The 22,817-nt window shown below is 34.3% G+C and overlaps 1 protein-coding gene across 1 annotated transcript; it reads left to right on the plus strand.

The window, feature by feature from the left end:
* The first annotated feature begins 20 nt into the window (after positions 1-20).
* On the plus strand, positions 21-21,821 carry LOC118995662 (phosphatidylinositol 4,5-bisphosphate 3-kinase catalytic subunit alpha isoform). The gene is made up of 13 exons (XM_037058776.1): positions 21-28; positions 2,598-2,759; positions 3,648-3,729; positions 4,033-4,197; positions 4,647-4,750; positions 5,923-6,094; positions 8,620-8,726; positions 9,351-9,472; positions 10,277-10,355; positions 13,949-14,119; positions 14,690-14,807; positions 14,915-15,066; positions 15,809-21,821. Exons 1-13 carry the CDS (start codon positions 21-23, stop codon positions 16,077-16,079), a joined length of 1,713 nt encoding a protein of 570 aa, XP_036914671.1. The 3' UTR covers positions 16,080-21,821.
* The last annotated feature ends 996 nt before the right edge of the window (positions 21,822-22,817 follow it).

A 22,817-nucleotide genomic window follows, 5' to 3' on the forward strand; every position in this document is an offset into this window, starting at 1 on the left:
AAAGCACAATGGTTTGAACCATGAAGTGGTACTTAGGATAGAAATTTCTTTTTTTTTTAAAGATTTTATTTATTTATCTTTAGAGGGGAAGGGAAGGAGAGAGGGAGAGAAATATCAATGTATGGTTGCCTCTCGTGTGTCCCCTGCTGGAAACTGGCCTGCAACCAAGGCATGTGCCTTGACTGGGAATCGAACTGCGATACTCTGGTTTGCTGGCCCGTGCTCAATTCACTGAGCCACACCAGCCAGGGACAGAAATTTCTAATATAAATGTTATTGTTCATATTATAATAGCCTATTTTCTTACCCATATGTCTACTAGACTGGAAGCAATCTGAAGGCCAGAACTATATCTTGCTTGGTAATGTAAATCAGTATTTGGCATATGCTTGGTACAAGTATGGTTCCTTCTTATAAGGTATGTATGTATTTATTTATATTTTATTGATTATGCTATTATAGTTGTCCCTTTTTCTCCCCTTTATTCCTCTCAGCCCTGTACCTGCCTCGCACCAGCATTCCCTACCTTAGTTCATGTCCATGGGTCGTATATATAAATTCTTTGGCTTGTCCATTTCCTATACTATTCTTAACCTTCCCCTATTTTGTACCTACCATTTATGCTTCTTATTCCCTATACCTTTTCCCCCCATTCTCCCCCATTTTCTGTCCCACTGATAACCCCCCATATGATCTCCATTCCTGTGATTCTATTCCTGTTCTAGTTGTTTGCTTAGTTTGTTTTTGTTTTTGGAGGGTCCGTTGTTGATAGTTGTGACTTTGTTGTCATTTTACTGTTCATATTTTTGTTCATCTTCTTCTTCTTAGATAAGTCCCATTAACATTTCATTCAATAAGGGCTTGGTGATGATGGACTCCTTCAGCTTTACCTTATCTGGGAAGCACGCCATCTGCCCTTCCACTCTAATACATAGTTTTGCTGGGTACAGTAATCTTGGATGTAGGTCCCTGCCTTTCATGATTTGGAATACTTCTTTCCAGCCCCTTCTTGCCTTCAGGGTTGCTAAATCAGCTGCTAGTCTTATGGGAACTCCTTTGTAGGTAAATCTCTCCTTTTCTCTCGCTGCTTTTAAGATTCTCTCCTTCTGTGTAATCTTGGGTAATGTAATTATGGTGTGCCTTGGTGCCTGCTTCCTTGGTTCCAACTTCTTTGGGACTCTGAGCTTCCTGGACTTCCTGGAAGTCTGTTTCCTTTGCCAGACTGAAGAAGTCCTCCTTCATTATTTGTTCAAGTAAGTTTTCCATTTCTTGGTCTTCCTCTTCTCCTTCTGGCATCCCTATGATTCAGTTGTTGGAACATTTAAAGTTGTCCCAGAGGTTCCTAAGCCTCTCCTCATTTTTTTGAATTCTTGTTTCTTCACTGTGTTCTGGCTGAATGTTTATTTCTTCCTTCTGCTCCAAATCATTGTCGTCTTAGGTCCTGTTTTCCTTCCCTTCACTGCTGGTTCCCTGTATATTTTCCTTTATTTCACTCTGCATGGCTTTCACTTCCTCTATTTTGCAGCCATACTCAGCCATTTCTGTGAGCATCCTGATGAGCAGTGTTTTGAACTCTGCATCTGATAGGTTGGCTCTCTCTTCATTGCTTAGTTGTATTTTTTTCTGGAGCTTTGATCTGTTTTTTCATTTGGTTCATGTTTTTTGTCTTTCAGCGCTCCTGTTTTCGTAGTAAGTAGCAGAGCCTGTGGTACTCTCCAGGGCGGGGCAACCCAAGTCTCTGCATTGTCATGCTATATGTAGTGGAGTGGTCCAAGAGGGAACAGTGCCACTTGCGTGACTCTCAGCTGCCTTTCAGTCACTTCTTCTGCTACCCACTAGAAAATTGGGCCCTTTTGGAGAGCCTGGGTGGGTGGGCTTGTATATGTACTAGGACCCAGTGATTTTTACAGCCAGGAATTTTGAGGCTTTATTTCCCCATGCTGGAACTCTGGATTGCACTGTCTGTCTTGCTCCCCAGTTATTCCTCCCAGATTATCTGCTCACAAATGTGGGACTGCCTGGTCCACCAGTCACTACCTTGCCACAAGTCCTCTCCACTTTGGCTGCCTGTCTCCACTCCTCCTACCAGTCTGAACACTGCTTCTTTAACTCCTGGTAGTAAGACTTCCATACAGTTTGATTTTCTGGCAGTTTTGGTGTTATTTTATTTTTAAATTTTTTATTGTCCTTCTTTTGGTTGTGTGAGGAGGCAAAGTATATTTACCTATGCCTCCATCTTGGCCAGAAGTTCTATTTTATGTTTTCTTATTCCAAAAACATTAGCTGGTTAGTTAAAATACTAAGAAGGGTGCTCATCAGCCAAAGAAGGAAATCATTCACTACTACCCCTAGTATTCCAGTCATCTTAGCCCTGACTAACTTTGGCAGTTACTGTTGTGTGGTTGGCGGTAATGTTAACCAAATCAATTATGGGATTTGTGCCATAAATACTATCTTGTTTTTTTCTCTGTCCCTAAAATAAAATCTTGAAATAGGAATAGTAAACTGTTTCACAACAGTTAATAAGCAATGTAAAGTTTATTGACAGTTTTCTTTTTGTGTGTAGATTACTCATGAATCCTGGGTGAAAAAATCAGCAAAGAAAATCATATAAAATATTACTTTATTTTACAGAGTACCAGACTAGCCAGAGACAACGAATTAAGGGAAAATGATAAAGAACAGCTCCGAGCAATTTGTACCCGAGATCCTCTATCTGAAATCACTGAGCAAGAGAAAGATTTTCTATGGAGCCACAGGTAAGTGTCAAGATGAAGAGTCTCTGTTTCTTTTTTATGTTACAGAAGAAAAGAAAGAATTGACTTCAGCTGATCTTGCCGTGTTTTCTACCATACCTATTAAAGTTAAATAAAGCATAATTTACATTACTTTGTAGTAATATAAACGATACATTTTTTAAAGCTGGAGATACAGATTAATATTTCTACAAAATCATTCTGCATGGGTACTAACTTTGCACCTTGAAAGCTTTTTGTTAAATTCTAAGTTGATAAGACTTTTTTAAGACTTGGTTTTCATTTTTGTTTTTTAAGAAAATTCAAGATCCCCAAAAATAGCCTGTTATTGTAGGTCAATTTAGTTGGTCTAGATATTTCATTTTTTAGGATTTCCCTCCATTTTCCTTTTTCTTTTACACTTCCTCAAACTAATAGTGTAATGTCTTATTTTTATTTATAAAGAGATTATCCAACTACGTGGCAAGTTTTATTTAAATAAAGCAATTGTACTGTATTTCTACAGAAAGTTCATTAAAACATAAATTCTTTCCAGTGACCACAGTAGAAGTAATGACTCTTCTTGTGGTTCAAGTTGCCTAGTGAGTGAAAAAACGAAGCTACGGCAAGAGTGTTATGAAATAAATTCATGATTTTTCCTAAGTACCTGTCTTCCGTTTTGAATTTTTCTTTTACTTTCCTTGCCATTGTAACTGTATCTAAGTATGTATGTACATATATATGCAACAAAGTGGTAAACACTGATTTCTTTTGATTTTAAGGAAGGCTAGTAATGGTAAATAGTTTAAACGTGTTTGGAACTTCTTAAAGATGCACAGTGAAAATTTAAACATGTAGGCCTTTTGAATAACATGTAAGAATGTTTTTTATTTTGTTTTCTTTTCCACACAGACACTATTGTGTAACTATCCCTGAAATTCTACCCAAATTGCTTCTGTCTGTTAAATGGAATTCTAGAGATGAAGTAGCTCAGGTAAACACATATTTGAGATTACTGGATAACTATTGCACAGAATAGGTATGTTGCTCAAACCATTTCCTCAGAAAGTCTGCGTACATAAGAGATGAAATAGACTGTATTAAGTTAATTAATAATGGTAATATAGTAGAGAAAAATGCCATTCACACTACTTCTACTAATAAAATTAACTCGAATTGTACATTTTAAGCACTGAATTCATGGAGGGGGAGGCCTTTATCTAAGCTAATTTTAAAATAAGAAAATAAGACCATGTCCTAGAAGGATCATTCTCGGCTCTCTTTGCTTTATACACAGATGTACTGTTTGGTGAAAGATTGGCCTCCCATCAAACCCGAACAGGCTATGGAGCTTCTGGACTGCAACTACCCGGATCCTATGGTTCGAGGTTTTGCTGTTCGATGCCTGGAAAAATATTTAACAGATGACAAACTTTCTCAGTACCTAATTCAGCTAGTACAGGTAAAATAGCATAAAATGGAAAAATAATGTTGTATTCTAAATTCATGCAACTTCCAACACCTACAGTATTAATTGCTTTTATGCTTTAAAAATTGTTTTTAATTTTTATTGTTTTTTCCATTACCATTTCTCTTTCCTGACCTGCCTCTACCACCCCCTACCCCAACAATCACCATACTGTTGTCCCTGTCCATGAGTTCTTTCTCTTTTTATTCCTTTTTTTCTGAATCTCTCCATCCACCCAGTCCCTCCAAGCCCCACCTCCAGAGCTGTCAGCCTGTTTGTGATTCTGTCTTTATTTTGCTCGTTCATTCAGTTTTAAAAACCGGTTTTGTTAGCAGTAGTATCTACTTTCTTCCTAAACAAATTGTTTTTAAATCCAACTGTGAAAAAACTGATTCGGATTTATGCAGGGTTGTTTTTATGTTTGTTTGTTTTTAAACACATAGGTCCTAAAATATGAACAATATTTGGATAATCTGCTTGTGAGATTTTTACTCAAAAAAGCATTGACTAATCAAAGGATTGGGCACTTTTTCTTTTGGCATTTAAAGTAAGTCTAATTATTTTCCAGTTAAGTTTTTTAGCTATATATTGCTTTTTTAATATATGTATTAATATATATACTTATATACTATAGTTTTTGTTTGTCTAGAAACGTCTTCCATGCTGAAAGTATATTGTGCCAGTGATGAATTTCTCTTCAACCTTTTCTCTTGAACATTAAACAAGTGGTAAAATTCAAAATTGAATTTTCTACAAGAATGAGAGCTGAAATATTTTTAAAGACTTTATTCTGCTTTAAACAAAGTTAAATTTGCTGGATTAATGTTGATTAATGGTATATTTGGTTTCACTTTAATGTGTGGATTAAAATACCGCAAAATAAAGGAAAAAATCTTACCTTGGCATTCAGTATAACAAAACATCTCAAGTTTCTTACTAGAAACAAACTAATTAAGAATTTAAGAGCACTGGCTGATGTGGCTCAGTTGGATGGAGCATCGTCCCATAAACAGAAAGGTAGTGGGTTCAATTCCCAGCCAGGGCACATGCCTAGGCTGCAGTTAGTTCCAGTCGGGGTGCACATTCAGGAGGTAACTGATCGGTGTTTCTCACCTCGGTGTTCCTCTCACTCTCTCACTCCTTCCTTTCCCTTCTCCCTAAAATCAGTAAGCGTGTCCTCAGGTGAGGCTAAAAAAAAGATTTAAGAACAGAAGAGAAAATATTTTATAGAATAAGGTATATCTAATACTTAAAGTAACATGGGTTTTTAAATGTTAAAATAAATTAAAAGTGAAACCTCAAAGCTAGGTTTAAAATAATTTAAATTCAGAGACAGTTTAGAAAAGGAACATGTATGCCAGCAGAGTCACAGAACTCACTGAATTCTTAACTCTTTCCCTGTTCATTTTATATTTTTGTACCTACCTTCCCTTTTTTTCATGTTTATCTTGTACTGAGATTAGTTAATAAAAGTAGTTGAAATAAACCTAAGAGCTAGTTCATTAAATTAACATTTACAGGAACTATCTGAAACCTATGATTGTTTTGCTTCTAAATGATAGTTTTTTAATCATTTTATTGTTAGTATGATTATAACATTTATTGAATTAGAAAATGAGCTTTTTACTTTCTTAAGAAAGATATGTGAACTCATTTAAGCCCATACGCGTGCACACACATAGTCCTTTTTTTAAAAAAAATCTTGCACTGTTCTTCTAGATCTGAGATGCACAATAAAACAGTCAGTCAGAGGTTTGGCCTACTTTTGGAATCCTATTGTCGTGCGTGCGGGATGTATTTGAAGCACCTGAACAGGCAAGTTGAGGCTATGGAAAAGCTCATCAACTTAACCGACATTCTCAAGCAAGAGAAGAAGGATGAAACACAAAAGGTATGTGACTCTTCAGTTTGTTTTTAAGATTCTTGCAGTGCAACAGGGTTGGAAGCCTAACTATACAGGAGTGGGCAAAAGTAGGCTTACGGTTGTGAGTATGCAACTAGTTGATACTTATTAATTATTGTATTTTTTATTGGTATTATTTCCATACAAACAACTGTAAAACTACTTTTGCTCACCTCTGTATATGCAAATCCTGGTTGTTAAAATCAGGTATGTTAGGATTTAGATCCATTTCACTGGTTCTCAGCTGTGTAATGTTAGAGACATTAGTCTTTGAGATTCATCTTCCTCATCTGTAAAATGGGAATACTACTTTCTTCATAGGGTTGTTGTGAGAATTAAATTACATGAGATATGCAAAGCACCTGTCACAATCACAAGAACATGGGAAGTGCCAAAAAAAGTTAGTTCCCTCTTCTTTCTCTTCCTTTTCGTATATTAGTTTTTACATTTCTCAGTTTAAAATGGACCTTTAGTCACTCAGCAAATATGTCACACACTTTGGTCATCTGCAGTAGCTTAGTGTTACTGAGGAGTGTGAATTGTGAAGAGTTTTTATGACTTTTTGCTATTCTTTATCCTTTATTTAATCCACTATATTTTATAGTAAGAAGTGAAATCAGACCTCATCTCTAGTGAAACTGAAAAAAATATATATTAGTTTGTTAGTGAGTCCCCAAAGGATGGAGAATATAAATTAACAATTCTGAATTGATTTCTCCAAAATCTTCATTAACGTTGCTTGAAAAAAAACTTTAAAAGAAAGTTACTGTTTTAACCTAAATGCAACTGAGTTGATTTTATTAAAGTTGTGGTATATAAGTTTGAATATAGGTTGTTAAAAAATAATTGTACTGTTTCTGATGGCTGGAATTGTGGGCGAGATGAGACTAGACTACTTTGAAAGAATGAAGTATGTTATATTTATATTGTAAACTGAGGTAAGGAAAAGGAACTCGATTTTAGTTAAATTTGTAAATGTAGGTATTTTTTTCTAAGCTGGAATTTTTATATAATAGATTGGCTGTGACACAGGGGATTAATTAGGAACATGAAATTCATTACTCAGATTACTGTTGGTTTAAATGGAATTATGATAGGGAACTAAAAAGAGAGTCGTAGGATTTGTGGAACCTAAAACAAAATAATAATTTTAAAAAATGAATGAGCAGGACAGAAATGGGCTCATCGATACAGAGAACATTTTAATGGTTGCCAGATGGGAGTGGGGCTGGGGGAACGATTGAAAAAGGTGAAGGGATTAAATGTACAATTTGGTAGTTACAGAATAGTCATGGGGATGTAAAGTACAGAATGGGGAACACAGTCAGTAATATTGTGATAACTATTGCGTGGTGTCAGATGGGTACGATATTTCTCGAGGTAATCACTTGATAAGTTTTAGAAATGCCTAGTCAGTGGGCTGCATATCTGAATGAATGTCAACTGTAATTGAAAAACAAAAATGTATTTTAAAAATAGACAGACTAAAAAAGTTTTTTTCTTCTGTGAAATTCAAGTGATAAAAAATGAAGTCATAAGACTAAAAGCAGTTACTTTGTGTTTTGTGTTTTATCATATCAATGATAAAATGTAGGAAGCAGCACACTAGCCTTATACAGTTTATAATGATAGAAAGCATACTAGCCTTAGGGTTTTAATGATAGAAAAAGAAACATCTTTACATTATCAAGAACTGCTCCAGTCAGTGATGACTAGATTTTCTATTTATTCACTTATACAGAGTAATGAAAAGAAAGAAAAAAAGCCAAAACTTTGCTACTAAAATTCCTGCATGAAAATAAACTTATTATGAATTCCTAGGTCCTCAACTTTTTATCCCCACTCACATTTTAAATTTTCAGTAGATAGAGGTTTTCTAAAATAAAATGGCACTTATTCCATGATAACTCTGCAGTCTGGGCTCTGGTTTGAATTGATTTAAAAGGGATGTTTCATTCTAACTGTATACTAGAATCTGAGTATGGTGTGAGAGTCAGTATAACAAACATTTTTACAAGTCCTTTCCCAACAATTCCTTTTAGCCTCATTTGACCTTTTCTACCCAACAGGAAGAGAGTGAGTATGATGTTCTTAAAAGCCTAGATAGTGCATACGTTACATTTGCAGGCCATGCAGACTCCTGTAATTCCTGGACTCTGCTGTCCTAGTGTGAAAGCAGCCAATGTCTAAATGAATGGGCACGGCTATATTCAGTGCAGTTTGATTTACAAAAACTGGCCACTGACCTGCTCTAGTTGACCACACCGTGTCCTAGAGCCAGAACATTACCTCTGTGGTCATGCAGAGTTCTCACGGGAAGGTGCTTGGTGCTGCCATGCTTTGCCTCTCTGCCTGAGCTGTGCTGTTCTGTGTTATAGAAACCCTTCCAACTAGTAAGCTACCAGCCCAAGATAGAGATTTAAAAACTGAGGTTCCAGTGTACAAGAGAAATTAGCAGTTAGTTTTACTTTTTATGAAATCAGCCTCTAACCATGATTATACTGATTAATCAGGTACAGATGAAGTTTTTAGTTGAGCAAATGCGGCGACCAGATTTCATGGATGCTCTACAGGGCTTTCTATCTCCTCTAAATCCTGCTCATCAGTTAGGAAATCTCAGGTAAGGTACTTTATTGGAATTTCTATTGATATATTCAAATAAGTATGCTCTTGAGAGAAAAATCTTAATAAAGTCAAAATATCCATTGTAATTAGAATGCTCAATTACACAGGGTGGAGCAAAAGTAGGGTTACGGTTTTGAATATGAGAGTTTATTCTTGTGTCATTTATTAACTATTACATTCTTCTCCATATGAACTGAACCTATTTTTGCCCCACCCTGTATATGCTTCCCTCTCCTATTCTCCTACCCTGCAAAGTAAGAGTTGTAAAATTTTCTTAAGTTCAAAACTGCATTTATTCAGAATGAGTTTTACTAATAATAGAGTTTAAAACACTCTTGGGCCAGAATTTCCGGTATCATAGGATAAGAAACAGAATGTAATATCTGTGAAACTAATGATGCATCACTATATTTGCTGTAAGCTATTATATAAGAAAATTTTTACTTGATTTTATTTTCTATTTATAATCCCTTAGCAAGCTCATAAATAAAATTGAATAGAAAGTTTTACATTTTTATAGCACTTCAGAAAGCTGTACTATGTATATATTTTAAAGTTAATTTGAGGGTAAAACAGTAACAAAGCTAAGGTGCCCTTAAAGTTTTTAACTATTTTAAAGGCTTGAAGAGTGTCGCATTATGTCTTCCGCAAAAAGGCCACTGTGGTTGAATTGGGAGAACCCAGACATCATGTCAGAGTTACTCTTTCAGAACAATGAGATCATCTTTAAAAATGGGGATGGTAAGGAATAATATTAATGAACTTATGATGCATGAATTTAGCTATCTTTTTATATACTGGGTATTTATGAAACAACACTATTTACGGAATATACATGTGGTGAAATAGATGATATTAAGCAGATGTTAACCTTCAGAGTATGTATGTATAATTATTGAAAAGAAATACTGATATAGAATTGGAAAGCCTAAATCAGTTTCTGAGTAACAGTTGTTTAGCTGTGAGAGCATCCACTTACTCCATAAATATTTGATGTGCTAGACAATGGGGTTGTGAGCATAAACAAAACAGAGCTCCTGCCCTCTTAAAGCTTATAGTCTAACAGGGAAAAGAGATGTCAAACAAATAATTATAAGTAAAATTACAACCATGGTACGCAGAAAAAGTGTAGTCTGCCAAGAAATCATATAAAAGAAGGTCCTAATTTACTTGGAAAAGAGGCTGAGAGGGAGCAAGTGGGAGAATCACTGATGGGTCTCCATTGGGAAATGACATTTCAGTACTGAATTCTGTTAGCCTGATATTTTAATATGAACATGTTCAAAGTTAAGGATTCAGAAAAATAGGAACTTTAAATATTTTAGTTTAAAATGTTTGTTAAATAGCTTATTTTACATCATTATATAGATGAGTTAATGCAGATACTTTAGAAATGGATTAAAGAATCAAAATATTGCTTCCTTATAGATTGTTTTGAAGAGTAAATAAAGCTATATTTATTTATCGTTGTGAAATCATGTGATGACATAATGCCCAAATTTCACTTATGGCATTAAGTGGTGATACATATTATTTGAATTTTAGATTTACGGCAAGACATGCTAACACTTCAGATTATTCGCATTATGGAAAATATCTGGCAAAATCAAGGTCTCGATCTTCGGTATGTAACCAGTAAGGCATCACACATGTTGAACACTGTCCCGAAAGAGTAAACTATTAATAAGTATTAAGTACAAAGCATGTAGAGGCAGATATCTATAAAGAAATGTATGGAGTAGGAGGGAACACTAGTTGATTCCACTATGCTACTTTCCTTTGCTGTCCTCTTCTTTGGCTTAGCAAAGCTAATGAGATTCAGCTAGCTAGGAAGAGCTATCTCTTACAAGCTGGTCAAGACTGCCCCTGCCTCCAGGGTGTCACTATTTAGGAATAGGACATAGGAGACACAGAAGACCCCTCCCTGTTTTCTTTCACAACTCAAGAGTTCAGAAGAAAGTTTCTTTTTATAATATAAATTTTCTAATTTTAAAACTTTTTACATCCTCAAATCTTCAATCAGTTCTGCAGGAAAATTTATGAAAGCAACTAATCTCAGTTTTTATCACTTGGTTGACTTCTGGCCAGCCTTCCACAGTTAATCAGTATTATTTCCCAAGGCGTTTGTCAGCGGTGATTAACCGCTGGTGATTTTTGCTTCTAATGGTTTGTCCTTCTCTTACATTGTAAATCTTGAGTCATTCAGGCAAAGGCCATCCTCCAAAAGTATTTCTGTCTGTGGGTGGGTATAGGAGGTCAGGATCAACTCTAGGTACAGCACATAGTAGATTAAGGTTTGTTTGTATGCTTCTTACAGATCAATAGTAGCTAGTATATAAAAGTATATCAGTGACAAGTAGTAGAACCCCTTTATTGCAAAGAAGAAAAATGGATGTCTAATGTAACCTGCCAAATTACGAAATTGAGTTACCGACTTTAACTCTTAACTCCAAATTCTTTGCTTGATCCCTGCTTCTTTTCAAAAACAATTACTGTTATACAAACCAAGTTTCCTTTTATGGTACAATTTCCTGTGTTGTAACACATCCAAATGCCACTACTACTATCATGCCTGGGGAGTAGGATACAAAAGATAATACAGAACTAGACAGTAAAGGAAAGGATTTAACTATGTAACTCTGGTAATTACAGCCTTTAGTTGTAAATCAGTGACTGCAAAAAAGCATCTAAAGTTAAGCTAGATTATTGGAAAGTAAGCTGGATCGTTGGGAAGTTTTTAAGTCATAATATTTTCTAAATATTTTTCTTCTAACTTAAGTAAATTTAAGTAAAATTTTTTGTTTAAAGTTTAATTTTAAATAAAATCATAACATTTTCATGTATACTTGTCGGAACTTAGTTCAGATTTATGGTAACTCTGCCTGGCTTCCCTCCCCCGCCCCCAACAAGCCTGACATGACTATGAGCATATTACTGTTAAACTGTGAGCACATTCAACAGTAATAAAATGTAAAATAAGGCAGAATGAGCAGTACAACCTTAAGAAATTCCTGTATTTAGCAAGGCAGGTAGAAGAAGAGATTACATAGGAGAAAGGGTAGGAGGACCCAAGTAAGTGATTTCACAGAATCCCAAAAAGAGGAGGAATTCACAACTTACAGTACCAGGTACTTCAGGGGATTTAAGAGCATGAGGACTATGACAGTGCCCTTCAATTTGATGATTCATGGTTAGCTTTAAAAATTGCTAAGTAATTAAAGTGGTAGGTGGAGAAGTTAGGCTACAAGGAATCATGTGAGAAAATGAAAATAAGTGTAGACTGTTTCTCTATTTAGAAAGGGCGAAAGAGTGGACAGTAGTTTATGAGAAAAACAAGCAAGAGAAACCATACTTTAGTACTTATGTGCCAGTTTGGGTATCAGTTGCTTTTTTCATTTTCTCCTTAAATCCCCCTATCCCTACCCTTTGGTGCATGTCCTTTTCAGTATTCTGAGTTCCGAACAAGAAGTGCCCATAAAGTACTTCTGCCACATACCACCAAGGAGAGCTTTTGTGGGTTACTTGAATTTTAAGGTGAACTAGGTACTAGTTTTTCACCACTTTTACTTAAAGAATAACTCGTAGACAAGCTGTGGTTATTCAGACGTGGGTATTTGGTAGACATTTTGAACAACATGAGCCTCTCTCTTTAAGAACAACAAGTGACAATATTTGTTGCTAATTGTCAAATTTAAGCTTTCCAGCAAAAATTAGAATTTTAAAAACTTTGTATCCCCCAATAGAAGCCTAACACCATCCCCCAAATTAAAAGATTTTCTGATGAGATCAGTGGTAATATAGACTTGGCAAAAGTAGGTTTATAGTTGTTGGGATGTAAAATACAGTAATTAATAATAATAATACATGAACAAACTCTGTTTCACATACTTACAACTGTAAACCTATGTTTGCCTACTCCTGTATTGACAGTTGTGATCTTAGTTGGTGTAATGAGAAGTATCAACATTGGAAAGACCTCCATAACACGATAAATCTCCCAAAGGACCCATATAAAGCCCTGCATGGGTAAAAGTCCTATTCATAGACAAGATAGCCAAATGGATTTTAGTGTAACAGTATGAAAAGTTTATTGACATGCTTTCAGATTCCATATTGCAGCTTGAAAAACTATCTGTCAAGTTTTACACTAGTATCAAAGAAAAATATCTACAATTATCTGAAAAGGCTATTATAATGCTCCTTGTTCATACTGTATATTCTGTATGAGGCCAGATTTCCTTCGTATGCTTCCTTCCATTAAAATATTGCATAATGGGAGGGAGGTGGGGTGGGCTGGGATGGGAGTGAAAAGCAGAAAACTGTACTTGAACAACAATTAAAGTAAAATAAAATATTGCATGAGATTGCTTACAGAAGCATACCTGAGAACTCAGCTTAGTACTGTTAAGCTAGACATTAAAGAAACTTGAAATAATGAAAAGCAGTGTTACTCTTCTAATATAGTTTTTGTGTTATAATAGATGTTATTTATATTACCTTATCATAATTTTTTATTTTGAAATGAATTAATATTTTAATTTTTATTTTCTCCATTTTAATTTCTAGTGTCGCTAGATGCCCAGTAGTTTTAAGAGTATAAAGGAGACCTGAGACCAAAAATTTGAACTGCTGCCTTCAATTATTATTTAGATGTCAATTAAACATCTTTAAATTCATTCATATTTTTCAGTTCTAAATGTTTATAAAATTTTAATTTTTATAAACAGTAATTTTTATAATTACTGCCACAGTAATTTTCTTTTTGTTTAAATTTTATTTATTTATCTTTAGAGGGGAAGGGAAGGAGAGGGAGAGAAATATCAATGTATGGTTGCCTCTCGTGCATCCCCTGCTGGGATGGGAACTGGCCTGCAACCCAGGCATGTGCCCTGACTGGGAATCAAACTGCAGTTGTTTGGTTCACAGGTCCACACTCAGTCCACTGAGCTATACCAGCCAGGGCAACCACAGTAATTTTCTTAGTGATTTTCTGATATACAGTTAAATGCTTTCTCAATTGAAGGCTATAATAAATAGTGGCAGATAATTTTGAATTTTTCTAGGAATGTCATACTACAGTGAAAGAAAATTAAAGTTAGATTAAGTGAGTAACGTGACAAATTTGCAAATACTAGAATATTCCTGAGTTAACCTATTAAAATATTTGCTATTTTAAACTTCCATTATTTGATTGCAAGTGTCTTGGTCCTTTTCCAGGATGTTGCCTTACGGCTGTCTGTCGATTGGTGACTGTGTGGGACTTATAGAGGTGGTGAGAAGTTCTCACACTATCATGCAGATTCAGTGCAAAGGGGGCCTGAAGGGTGCACTGCAGTTCAACAGCCACACGCTCCATCAGTGGCTCAAAGACAAGAACAAAGGAGAGATGTGAGCATATGGTTTTTCTGTTCCTATTTAGTTTAGTTTTTGTTAGACATATCTTTTCATGGTTGAGTAGATTTCTGAGTTAGACCAGAGATAACAATTGCACTTGCTTTGGGAAAAAATATGTTCAACCTTTTACATATTTGAGATAATGTATATTTAAATGATCAGAATTGCTTATCGTTTAGTGAAATTCTGTACATTCAGCTTAGATATCTAAAAGGTGTGTTTCTTATTGCTTATTTTTATTTAAAAAATTAACATTGCACATCAAAATTTTGCTTCTAATTTATTGTTACAATAATGAGGAAAATTTAATTTTAGTGGCATAAAAGTATTTTTTCACTATAATAAGAATTGTGCTTAGATCAGAGAATTCTAGAAATGTCCTTAGAAACATTTGAAAACTTTGGAATCTTGACACTTCTCATATCTTTGGAAACAATTCCTTTTCCCCCCTGAAGTCAGTGATTACTTTCACTGTTTTCATATGTACTTGACCGTCTTTTCTTCAGTTCGGACTGGGTCACTGTATTCCACAGTAGTCATAAAGCGTTTATTTCCTCTTTGTAGATACGATGCAGCCATTGACCTGTTCACACGTTCATGTGCTGGATATTGTGTCGCGACCTTCATTTTGGGAATTGGAGATCGTCACAATAGTAACATCATGGTTAAAGATGATGGACAAGTAATAGCTTTCTCTTTTTAAAAGTTTTGGTGTTCTTAAATTCAGTAATTCAGCATATTGTACTTCTGCATTTATCAAAATATAACTTACTTTCTTATTTTTGAAAGCTGTTTCATATAGATTTTGGACACTTTTTGGATCACAAGAAGAAAAAATTTGGTTATAAACGGGAACGTGTGCCATTTGTTTTGACACAGGATTTCTTAATAGTGATCAGTAAAGGAGCCCAAGAATGCACAAAGACAAGAGAATTCGAGAGGTAAGCTCAGGAAATTAAAACACAAAATAAAGAATTCTTGCTGCTGCATCAGAAACAATTGGTATTTTCAGTCAATTTAAGTAATGTATGTTATATTGTAGCATAAACTATTTTAATATCTTTTTATTTATTATATGATGTGGTAAAGAAAATCTTTTTAAAAATTAATTTATTTAGTCCATTAAAGGAAAGTGATTCTTAAACTTCATAATATATTAAAACCTTTTTTACATACTACTGTTTAAATATTTGGACTCCACCTTCTCTATATTGACAAATAATATATAGTGTTTAAGACATTTTTTAGTCATACAATTTGAAGAATTCAGTCTACTATAATTACCTGCTTATTCATAATTTTTCTTACCACCTTATGGTATATCAGTAGTCTATCTTAAATGTTAAAAACACTTTTAAAACTTTTTATAAAATTTATTTTATCTATAACTCATTCCTGACCCTAGACTGCCCTTAAATGGATGGATTTATACACTTAGTAAATCCTTATTAAACTCCTAATGTGCCAAGCGTTACTGTAGGTGCTGGTGGTAAAGCAGTTAAAGACTTTATGGACTCATGGAGTTTACTTTATCTTGTAGGTTAAAAGGATTAGGGAGAAGAATGCTGTTTTTCTATAGGTTCATTCAAGAAGGCCTCTCTAATGCTGTGACATTTTAGCAAAGACCTGACGGTATTAACGCCATTTGCTTTGTACTGACCAAACTGTTCTTATTGCTTGTAGGTTTCAGGAGATGTGTTACAAGGCTTATCTAGCTATTCGGCAGCATGCCAATCTCTTCATAAATCTTTTCTCAATGATGCTTGGCTCTGGAATGCCAGAACTACAGTCTTTTGATGATATTGCATACATTCGAAAGACCCTAGCTTTAGATAAAACAGAGCAAGAGGCTTTGGAATATTTCATGAAACAAATGAATGATGCACACCATGGTGGCTGGACAACAAAAATGGACTGGATCTTCCACACAATTAAGCAGCATGCTTTGAACTGAAATGACAACTAAGAAACTGAAAGCTCAATATTGGATTCTATTCTGCACTGTTAATAACTGTCAACAGGCAAAGACTGATTGCATAGGAATTGCACAATCCATGAACAGCATTAGAATTTACAGCAAGAACAGAAATAAAATACTATATAATTTAAATAATGCAAACGCAAACAGGGTTTGATAGCACTAAACTAGTTCATTTCAAAATTAAGCTTTAGAATAATGCGCAATTTAATGTTATGCCTTAAGTCCAAAAAGGTAAACTTTGAAGATTGTTTGTATCTTTTTTTAAAAAACAAAACAAAAAACCCAAAATACATAGAAATGTTGGAGAAGGAAAAAGAATGCTCTTTTTTTGACTTGCAAATATTCTGTGTTTTGATACATGGACACACAAAGTCTAGCATTGCATTAGGTCCAAGTAAACTGGACTTTGATGTTAAATTACATTAAGATTGGAAATAATGAAATTTCTTATTTTTCATTGCTGTTCAATTTATAGTTTGAAGTGGGTTTTTTGACTCCTTGTTTAATGAAGAAAAATGCTTGGGGTGAAAGGGACTCTTGAGATTTCACCAGACTTTTCTTTTTTAATAAATCAAACCTTTTGATGATTTGGGGTCTTAATCTGCAAAGTTTTGGAAGTAGTCACAAATGAGACCTGTTATAGGGTAGTTTTGGGTTTGTTTTTTTTTCTGGACAGTATTTGCAAGAATCTGATTCTTATTTCCCAGGGAAGTTCTGGGCACCCATAAAGTAAAATAGTCATCATAGAGAAAGAATGAGCAGGAATAGTTCTTGTTCCAGAATTGTACAGTATTCACCTTAGGTTGATTTTTTTCTCTTTTTGCAAATGAATTGAATACATTTTTCATGCATGTTTTCCAGAAAATAGAAGTGAGTATTAATGTTATTAAAAAGATTATTTTTTTTATTAAAGGCTATTTATATTATAGAAACTATCATTAATATATATTCTTTATTTCATGATCTGTCCCATAGTCATGCATTGTTTGCACCCCAAATTTTTTATTGTTCATATCAGCATGATCAGCTCTTCTCTTGGTCTGTGGATAAGGCCAGGCACTATCCCATTTATACCAATACTAGTGAATAACTTCTTAAAGAAACAGATTAAAATTTATTCTTTTTCCTTTTCTGTGTTTTTAAATGAATCTCCCATTCTCTTTTATAGTTGAGAATGCCTCAATCATATGAAATTAGTTACCAAAATTAATCTAAGTTAGAGTATCTTCCTGATGCTTAAACCCTCTGCTGAGGTATGCTCATGAATAATACTTTATAATATGGGGAAATAAAAACCATGAACGTTTTACCATCTTAGCCTATTTATCCAGTATGTCAACAATAAAAGTAGGACCTTAAATCATTTTAAGATCATGTCCCATTTCCAGTGATCAGGGTTCACTCTCCAACTTTATTAAATTGCATTTGAGCACAGGATACGTTCTTAAACACTTTGAAAAACATTAACCCAAAATGTAGGGGCTAATGCTAGTCATCACTCCAGAATCCAGTATTTCACTCAGTATTTGAAATGAATTATTAATGCCCTAGGAAGTAGCTCTAGCAAATGTCCAGGTGCCACACCAGAAAAAGTGCAATAATTTACTGACAATTTTCTAGATTAGGCACATTATTGGAACACAACTTTATAAAGAGTGCACATTGTAAACTCTAGTGAGCATCACTTAAAAAAATCTTCATTTATTAAATCAGTTTCCTGTAGTAAAAGTCTTGAATAGTGAACAAGGACTCTAATACAGATATTCTTAATACTTGGCTATTTTAGATCCCTTAAAGGGCATAATTACCAGAGATTTAGGTACTTAATTAAAGCATGTATATAATATTGCCAACAAGAAAATAAATTTGAAGATTAGGGGAATTTATTTCTCTAAACCGTCTTGGAATGGTTAAGAGGAATTTAAACTCTCTTAAGCAAGAAACTAATGGATTCTTTGGCAGATATAAAAGATTCATAACTTATTAAAACTTCATGATTAACATTTTTGTGTCTTTTAGATCTATTCAGTTATACATACTAACATCCCAGTCCCTTCTATATCAGGGATTGATTACAGGAAAATTCAGTGAAATGGTACAAATCTGAAACTTCAATGGTGGAAACTGAAGTTTTAACAGAGAACCATGTTTTACCCTAGTGCCAAAAAAATCTTTGAGCTTCCTTGCATAAAGTTGATACAATTTTAGCATTTTCCACATCAGTTCAGATCATCCCCTTTCCCTAGGACTTTTCCACCATTAAAACACATGCCACATACTTTATTTAATCACTGGCATTTATTTTCAAGAGTTATTACAACCAAATTAAGTCTGTCTGAGAAGTATAGACAAATTTTATAAAGAATATAGATTAAGTGGTCTAGCTAAAAGCAAAGTAAATTTTAAATAAATCTAAGCAGAGTTTAAGCAAACAGCATTAAAAATAAGAAAAAAGGGACAAGTAGTTCTCAGAAGGCAAAGAACCAAAAACTGAATTAAATGCCGCATGGGTGACTAGGATATGTTTCAGATCAGTGACAGTGTAGTCACTTTCAGGTACTTCAGAATCAGAGATCAGTTCTGATTGATCAGTTCCTACGGCCAGCCATCTGTCACCGAATGTGCTGTAACTGACTGTCGGTTCTACAATTTCATTTGGTCACTTCAGCAATATTTCCTTCAATGACTATTTTGGAGGGGGGGAAAGAGGTTTAAAGAAAGTAACACCTAATGGTAAACACATCTAGGAAGAAATAACTGTTTGAAAATCATGCTTTAACTTTTTGTTGTATTCTCAGCTGTCCAAAATTGTTTATTTTAAAGATTTTGAGACTGTTGTTAATTTGAACCTGCTAATCATGTTGTGGATTTTTTTTAAAAAGATGTTTCTAATTGGATTTTTTAATTAAGAATGGAACTTGGTATCTATTTTATGATAGAACCTAAGCTTTTTGTGGTTCTTTGTGTCCTGTGTAAAACTTAGTGTCAAAGTAATCAACTTTGAGGTTTTCCCTTCTACTCTGCTTTATATTATAAGCCCTTTAGGAAATGGGAACCTGGTGAATATACAATGAATTGTAAAATATTTTAATGTGTAACTTTTTCAACTGTGAAACTATGACTATTGGTTTTTTTGATGAAAACAGCTGCTGATAAAGTATTTTGTGTAAAGTGTAGTTCTTATTAATCAGGAAAATAATCAATGACTTGATTAGAATGTATATACCCTCTTAGATTTTATTTTAAATGGATTGGTAATTTTCACATAGATAAAAACAGACCGTCTGTATTTTTTTCCATCAAAACTTCCATGATTTGGCATTATAAAAAAATTATGAGCAGCCTATCTATTCTAAAGGCACTATGGAAATTTCATAGCATATAAACTTGGATTTGTTTCTTAATGATTTTGTAAATCCATTTAATTCATATCTTGACCAACAGCCATGCTTGCCAGCTCTTTGAAGAAATTTCATTTCCAGCATTATTTTAAAGCCAGCAGGTTAACTTTTTCTGAATGTTAATGTTTCTTTTGTTTCTGTGTCTGCACCAACTGCAGACCTGGGCTGGACCCACACACTCAGAATCCACCTTAAAAAATTGATTTTGACATCCAGGACATCACTATAGTATTTCAGTTTAAAGGCCATATGTGGTGTTAATGGATTGTGGTGCTTATACTATTTAAAAACAACTTTCATACTTCAGATGTGATTGAGAAGGGGGGGAACGTGGAGGGGGGAGCAAAACAGGGAGGAGTGGTTTGAATGAGTTACATTCTTCATATCCTGCTCAGACTGGGCACTGGAGAAGACAGAAAGTTGTGAGAGTATATTGTGCATACCATGAGGGAATTATCTCTTCATCAAGGGTGGGATTGTGAAGGCTGAACTAGAAAATTCAGCACTGACAGGATACTCAGATAATAATTCTTGGTGACAGAATAATGCAGCTGGGCTGTTTGTTTTTTAAATATAAACACAAACCATTTTTAATTATTATATTAAAAATTGTAAATGTATCTTATGTGCCATGGCCTGGGAAGCCTTTTTTCTTTTCTATTAAAAGTTGTGTTCACTTTCTGGAAAGCATTTAGTGGTTAGCTCAAGATGCCTATGGCTCTGATAAAATTGGATTGGTAACTCTACCTCAGAAGGTTAACAAGGAAAAAAATAGATGAGTCACAATTCAGTACTTCAGGCTCTGATATTACAGAAATTTTCAGAGCACTGCATTTTAGATTTACAAAGTCATAGCTGGCGTGCCTTCTTTTTAATGGCTTTGAGGATATTAAGAAAAAAATCTGGTTAAAAATTTGATTATTTCTCCAGCCATTTGAAAAAGGCAATAGTGCTAGAAGGTTCATGGTACTAGGTTCTTAAATTCGGTATTTGAAATTAGTTGTGTTCTTTTTTCTTGATCATTAGTAAAATTAGTGTGTGTGTATTTGCACACATTTCTCTTTGTATACACACTGCTTGCTAGCTCTAGTCAAGAGGCATCTTTTATAAAAGGTGTGAACATCAAGGTTCTAAAATTCAGAAGAGTTTAGAATTTACTAGGAGTTTCCCAAGTTGGGATGTTAGTTTTTAAATAAGCTTATTTCACTCAAGTATTTCACTTGATTCAAGTTTTGCACTTCCTTTTTATCAGTGCAGCACCATTCCTTTTGCTTAGCTGCGTTAATATGTTAGATGTGTTACTATTACAGCCATGCTAGCTAGCAAAAAGTGACAGTGATGAGCCATAAGGAAATTTTCTTGTACATTTAGTGTAGTTGGGTAACTGACTCACTGCCAACCACAGACTCCATTTCTCATGTTGGTCAATATGAAAAGGGGTTTTATTGATGCATTTTGTAAGCTATTTAAGTCTACAAATGTATCAAATCGTCTTTCATCCGCCACTACAATAATATTGTGGTTATGCTAAGAGCCATGTACATGTTTGCATGATTCTTATTTTTGTTAATTCTTCTAAGTTAGCAAGGAGGAAGAAAACCAACTTTGGTATTTTCTCAAAATATCTTTCATAAGACTGTACTCATTAATTCCAGTGTAAATTTTTAAATGTGATCATTATCCATTGATTTCACAAGAAAAGCCCCTTACCATACTTCATTTATGTTCCTAAGAGTGTTTGGAGAAGTTGGCCTTCATCTGATTTCTAGAAATGTCTGGCTATAGAACCTAAGTTTCAAATGCAATCAGTGGTTTAAATGTGATTCAGTCCTTCAACTTAATCGGGTTGAATGAAATCTAAAAGAATATATCCTTTTGGAACATAACACTTTAACATCTTGGGGATTAACACGGCGAATGTCGACTTTGGAAGTTTTAAAAAGTAGCTCCCACCACCCTTTTTAGCCCCATTTATTGTAGCAAATCTATATTTCTCTATATTTTGTCATTTCAATGAACTGAAGTCCTGTGGTGTACTGTATTAGTTAGGAGGAAAATGTTTCTAAATGTTCACTTAATGAGGGCCCAAAAGATATTTGACACAGCAAGATGCATGTGTTACTGTGCTGAGACTATAGAATAATACAGTGTCACTGAATTTAAGACCTCTTCCCAGTCTTGCTGTTCCTAGCAAGAAGTTTGGCCTGTGGCTGCACTTACTGTTTGTGCTCATCAGAAACTGTCAATGTCTGCTTTTTCTTTAACTTTGCAGTCTGTAACATCACGCTGTTTATTAAAAAAAAATTTACTTTGACTTGTGTCCAAACAATCCTTAGTGTACTATATATTTTAAACAAAAAAACTGTGATAATTATATTTTGCAGTCTTCTGAATACTTAAAAGCAAACCAGTGTTGCTAGTAATTAGATTTGAGCTGAATTTGAGTTCTTATCAATAATGACTAAGAAACATTGATTAAAAAAACCTGAAACTACTAGGCCCTAAAAGCCTGTTTTTCTGCCTCAGTAAAATGATGAATATCAGAGAAATATCTGTTTAAATATTAACTTCCTTTAACCATAAAAAATTATAGTCTTTCATTTTAAGCAGAAATGTATATATATACACATACATGTATAAAAGTGTTTGTATGTGTAAATGGACTTTTTTTAAGGTAGTTGAAGAACAGAACCTAAAAAAGAAGTTAGGTTAGAAGCAGACTGGTTTTGCTTTCAGTTCATATAAAGCTTGCAAACGGTAAGTCTGGGCTCCTCTTGGACCCACAACGCACATGGGCATTGACACTTAGTACTTCTAAGCAATTAACAGCAAACGATTGCTTCGATTTTATTTGTCAAGTGGCTTTGAATTACTGTTGTTCTAAATTGACATTGTTCCCCAAGCAAAATGTCTCTCTTTCCTGAGATGAACCAACTAGCCACTATACACATGGGAAACTGTAGGAATTGCAACACTTGACATTGCACACTTTTACACCTTCTGGGTTTCAAATTAGTGGTTTTGAATTTCTTCGGAGAAAAATCCTGAGAACTGCATATTGTTAGATGGATGCCAAACTTATTAGAAAATGGAATAGAGATACACCCTTAATGTAAGAAAACTACAGAATCTCATTTTCAGAATGATTTAAAATTGCATGCATGCGTATATTTTATTGCAGGGAAGTCTTTGGTATACAAAAGAGTTTTCCACAACCTTTTTTTAAAACACTGTATTTATTTACTAATTTTTTAGTGGGGAGAGGGAGAAAGAGAGGGAGAGAAATATTGATGTGCCAGAGAAACGTTTG

Source organism: Sturnira hondurensis, unplaced genomic scaffold (assembly GCF_014824575.4).
Source record: "Sturnira hondurensis isolate 20B ecotype Veracruz unplaced genomic scaffold, ASM1482457v3 Scaffold0010173, whole genome shotgun sequence".
Taxonomy (NCBI): domain Eukaryota; kingdom Metazoa; phylum Chordata; class Mammalia; order Chiroptera; family Phyllostomidae; genus Sturnira; species Sturnira hondurensis.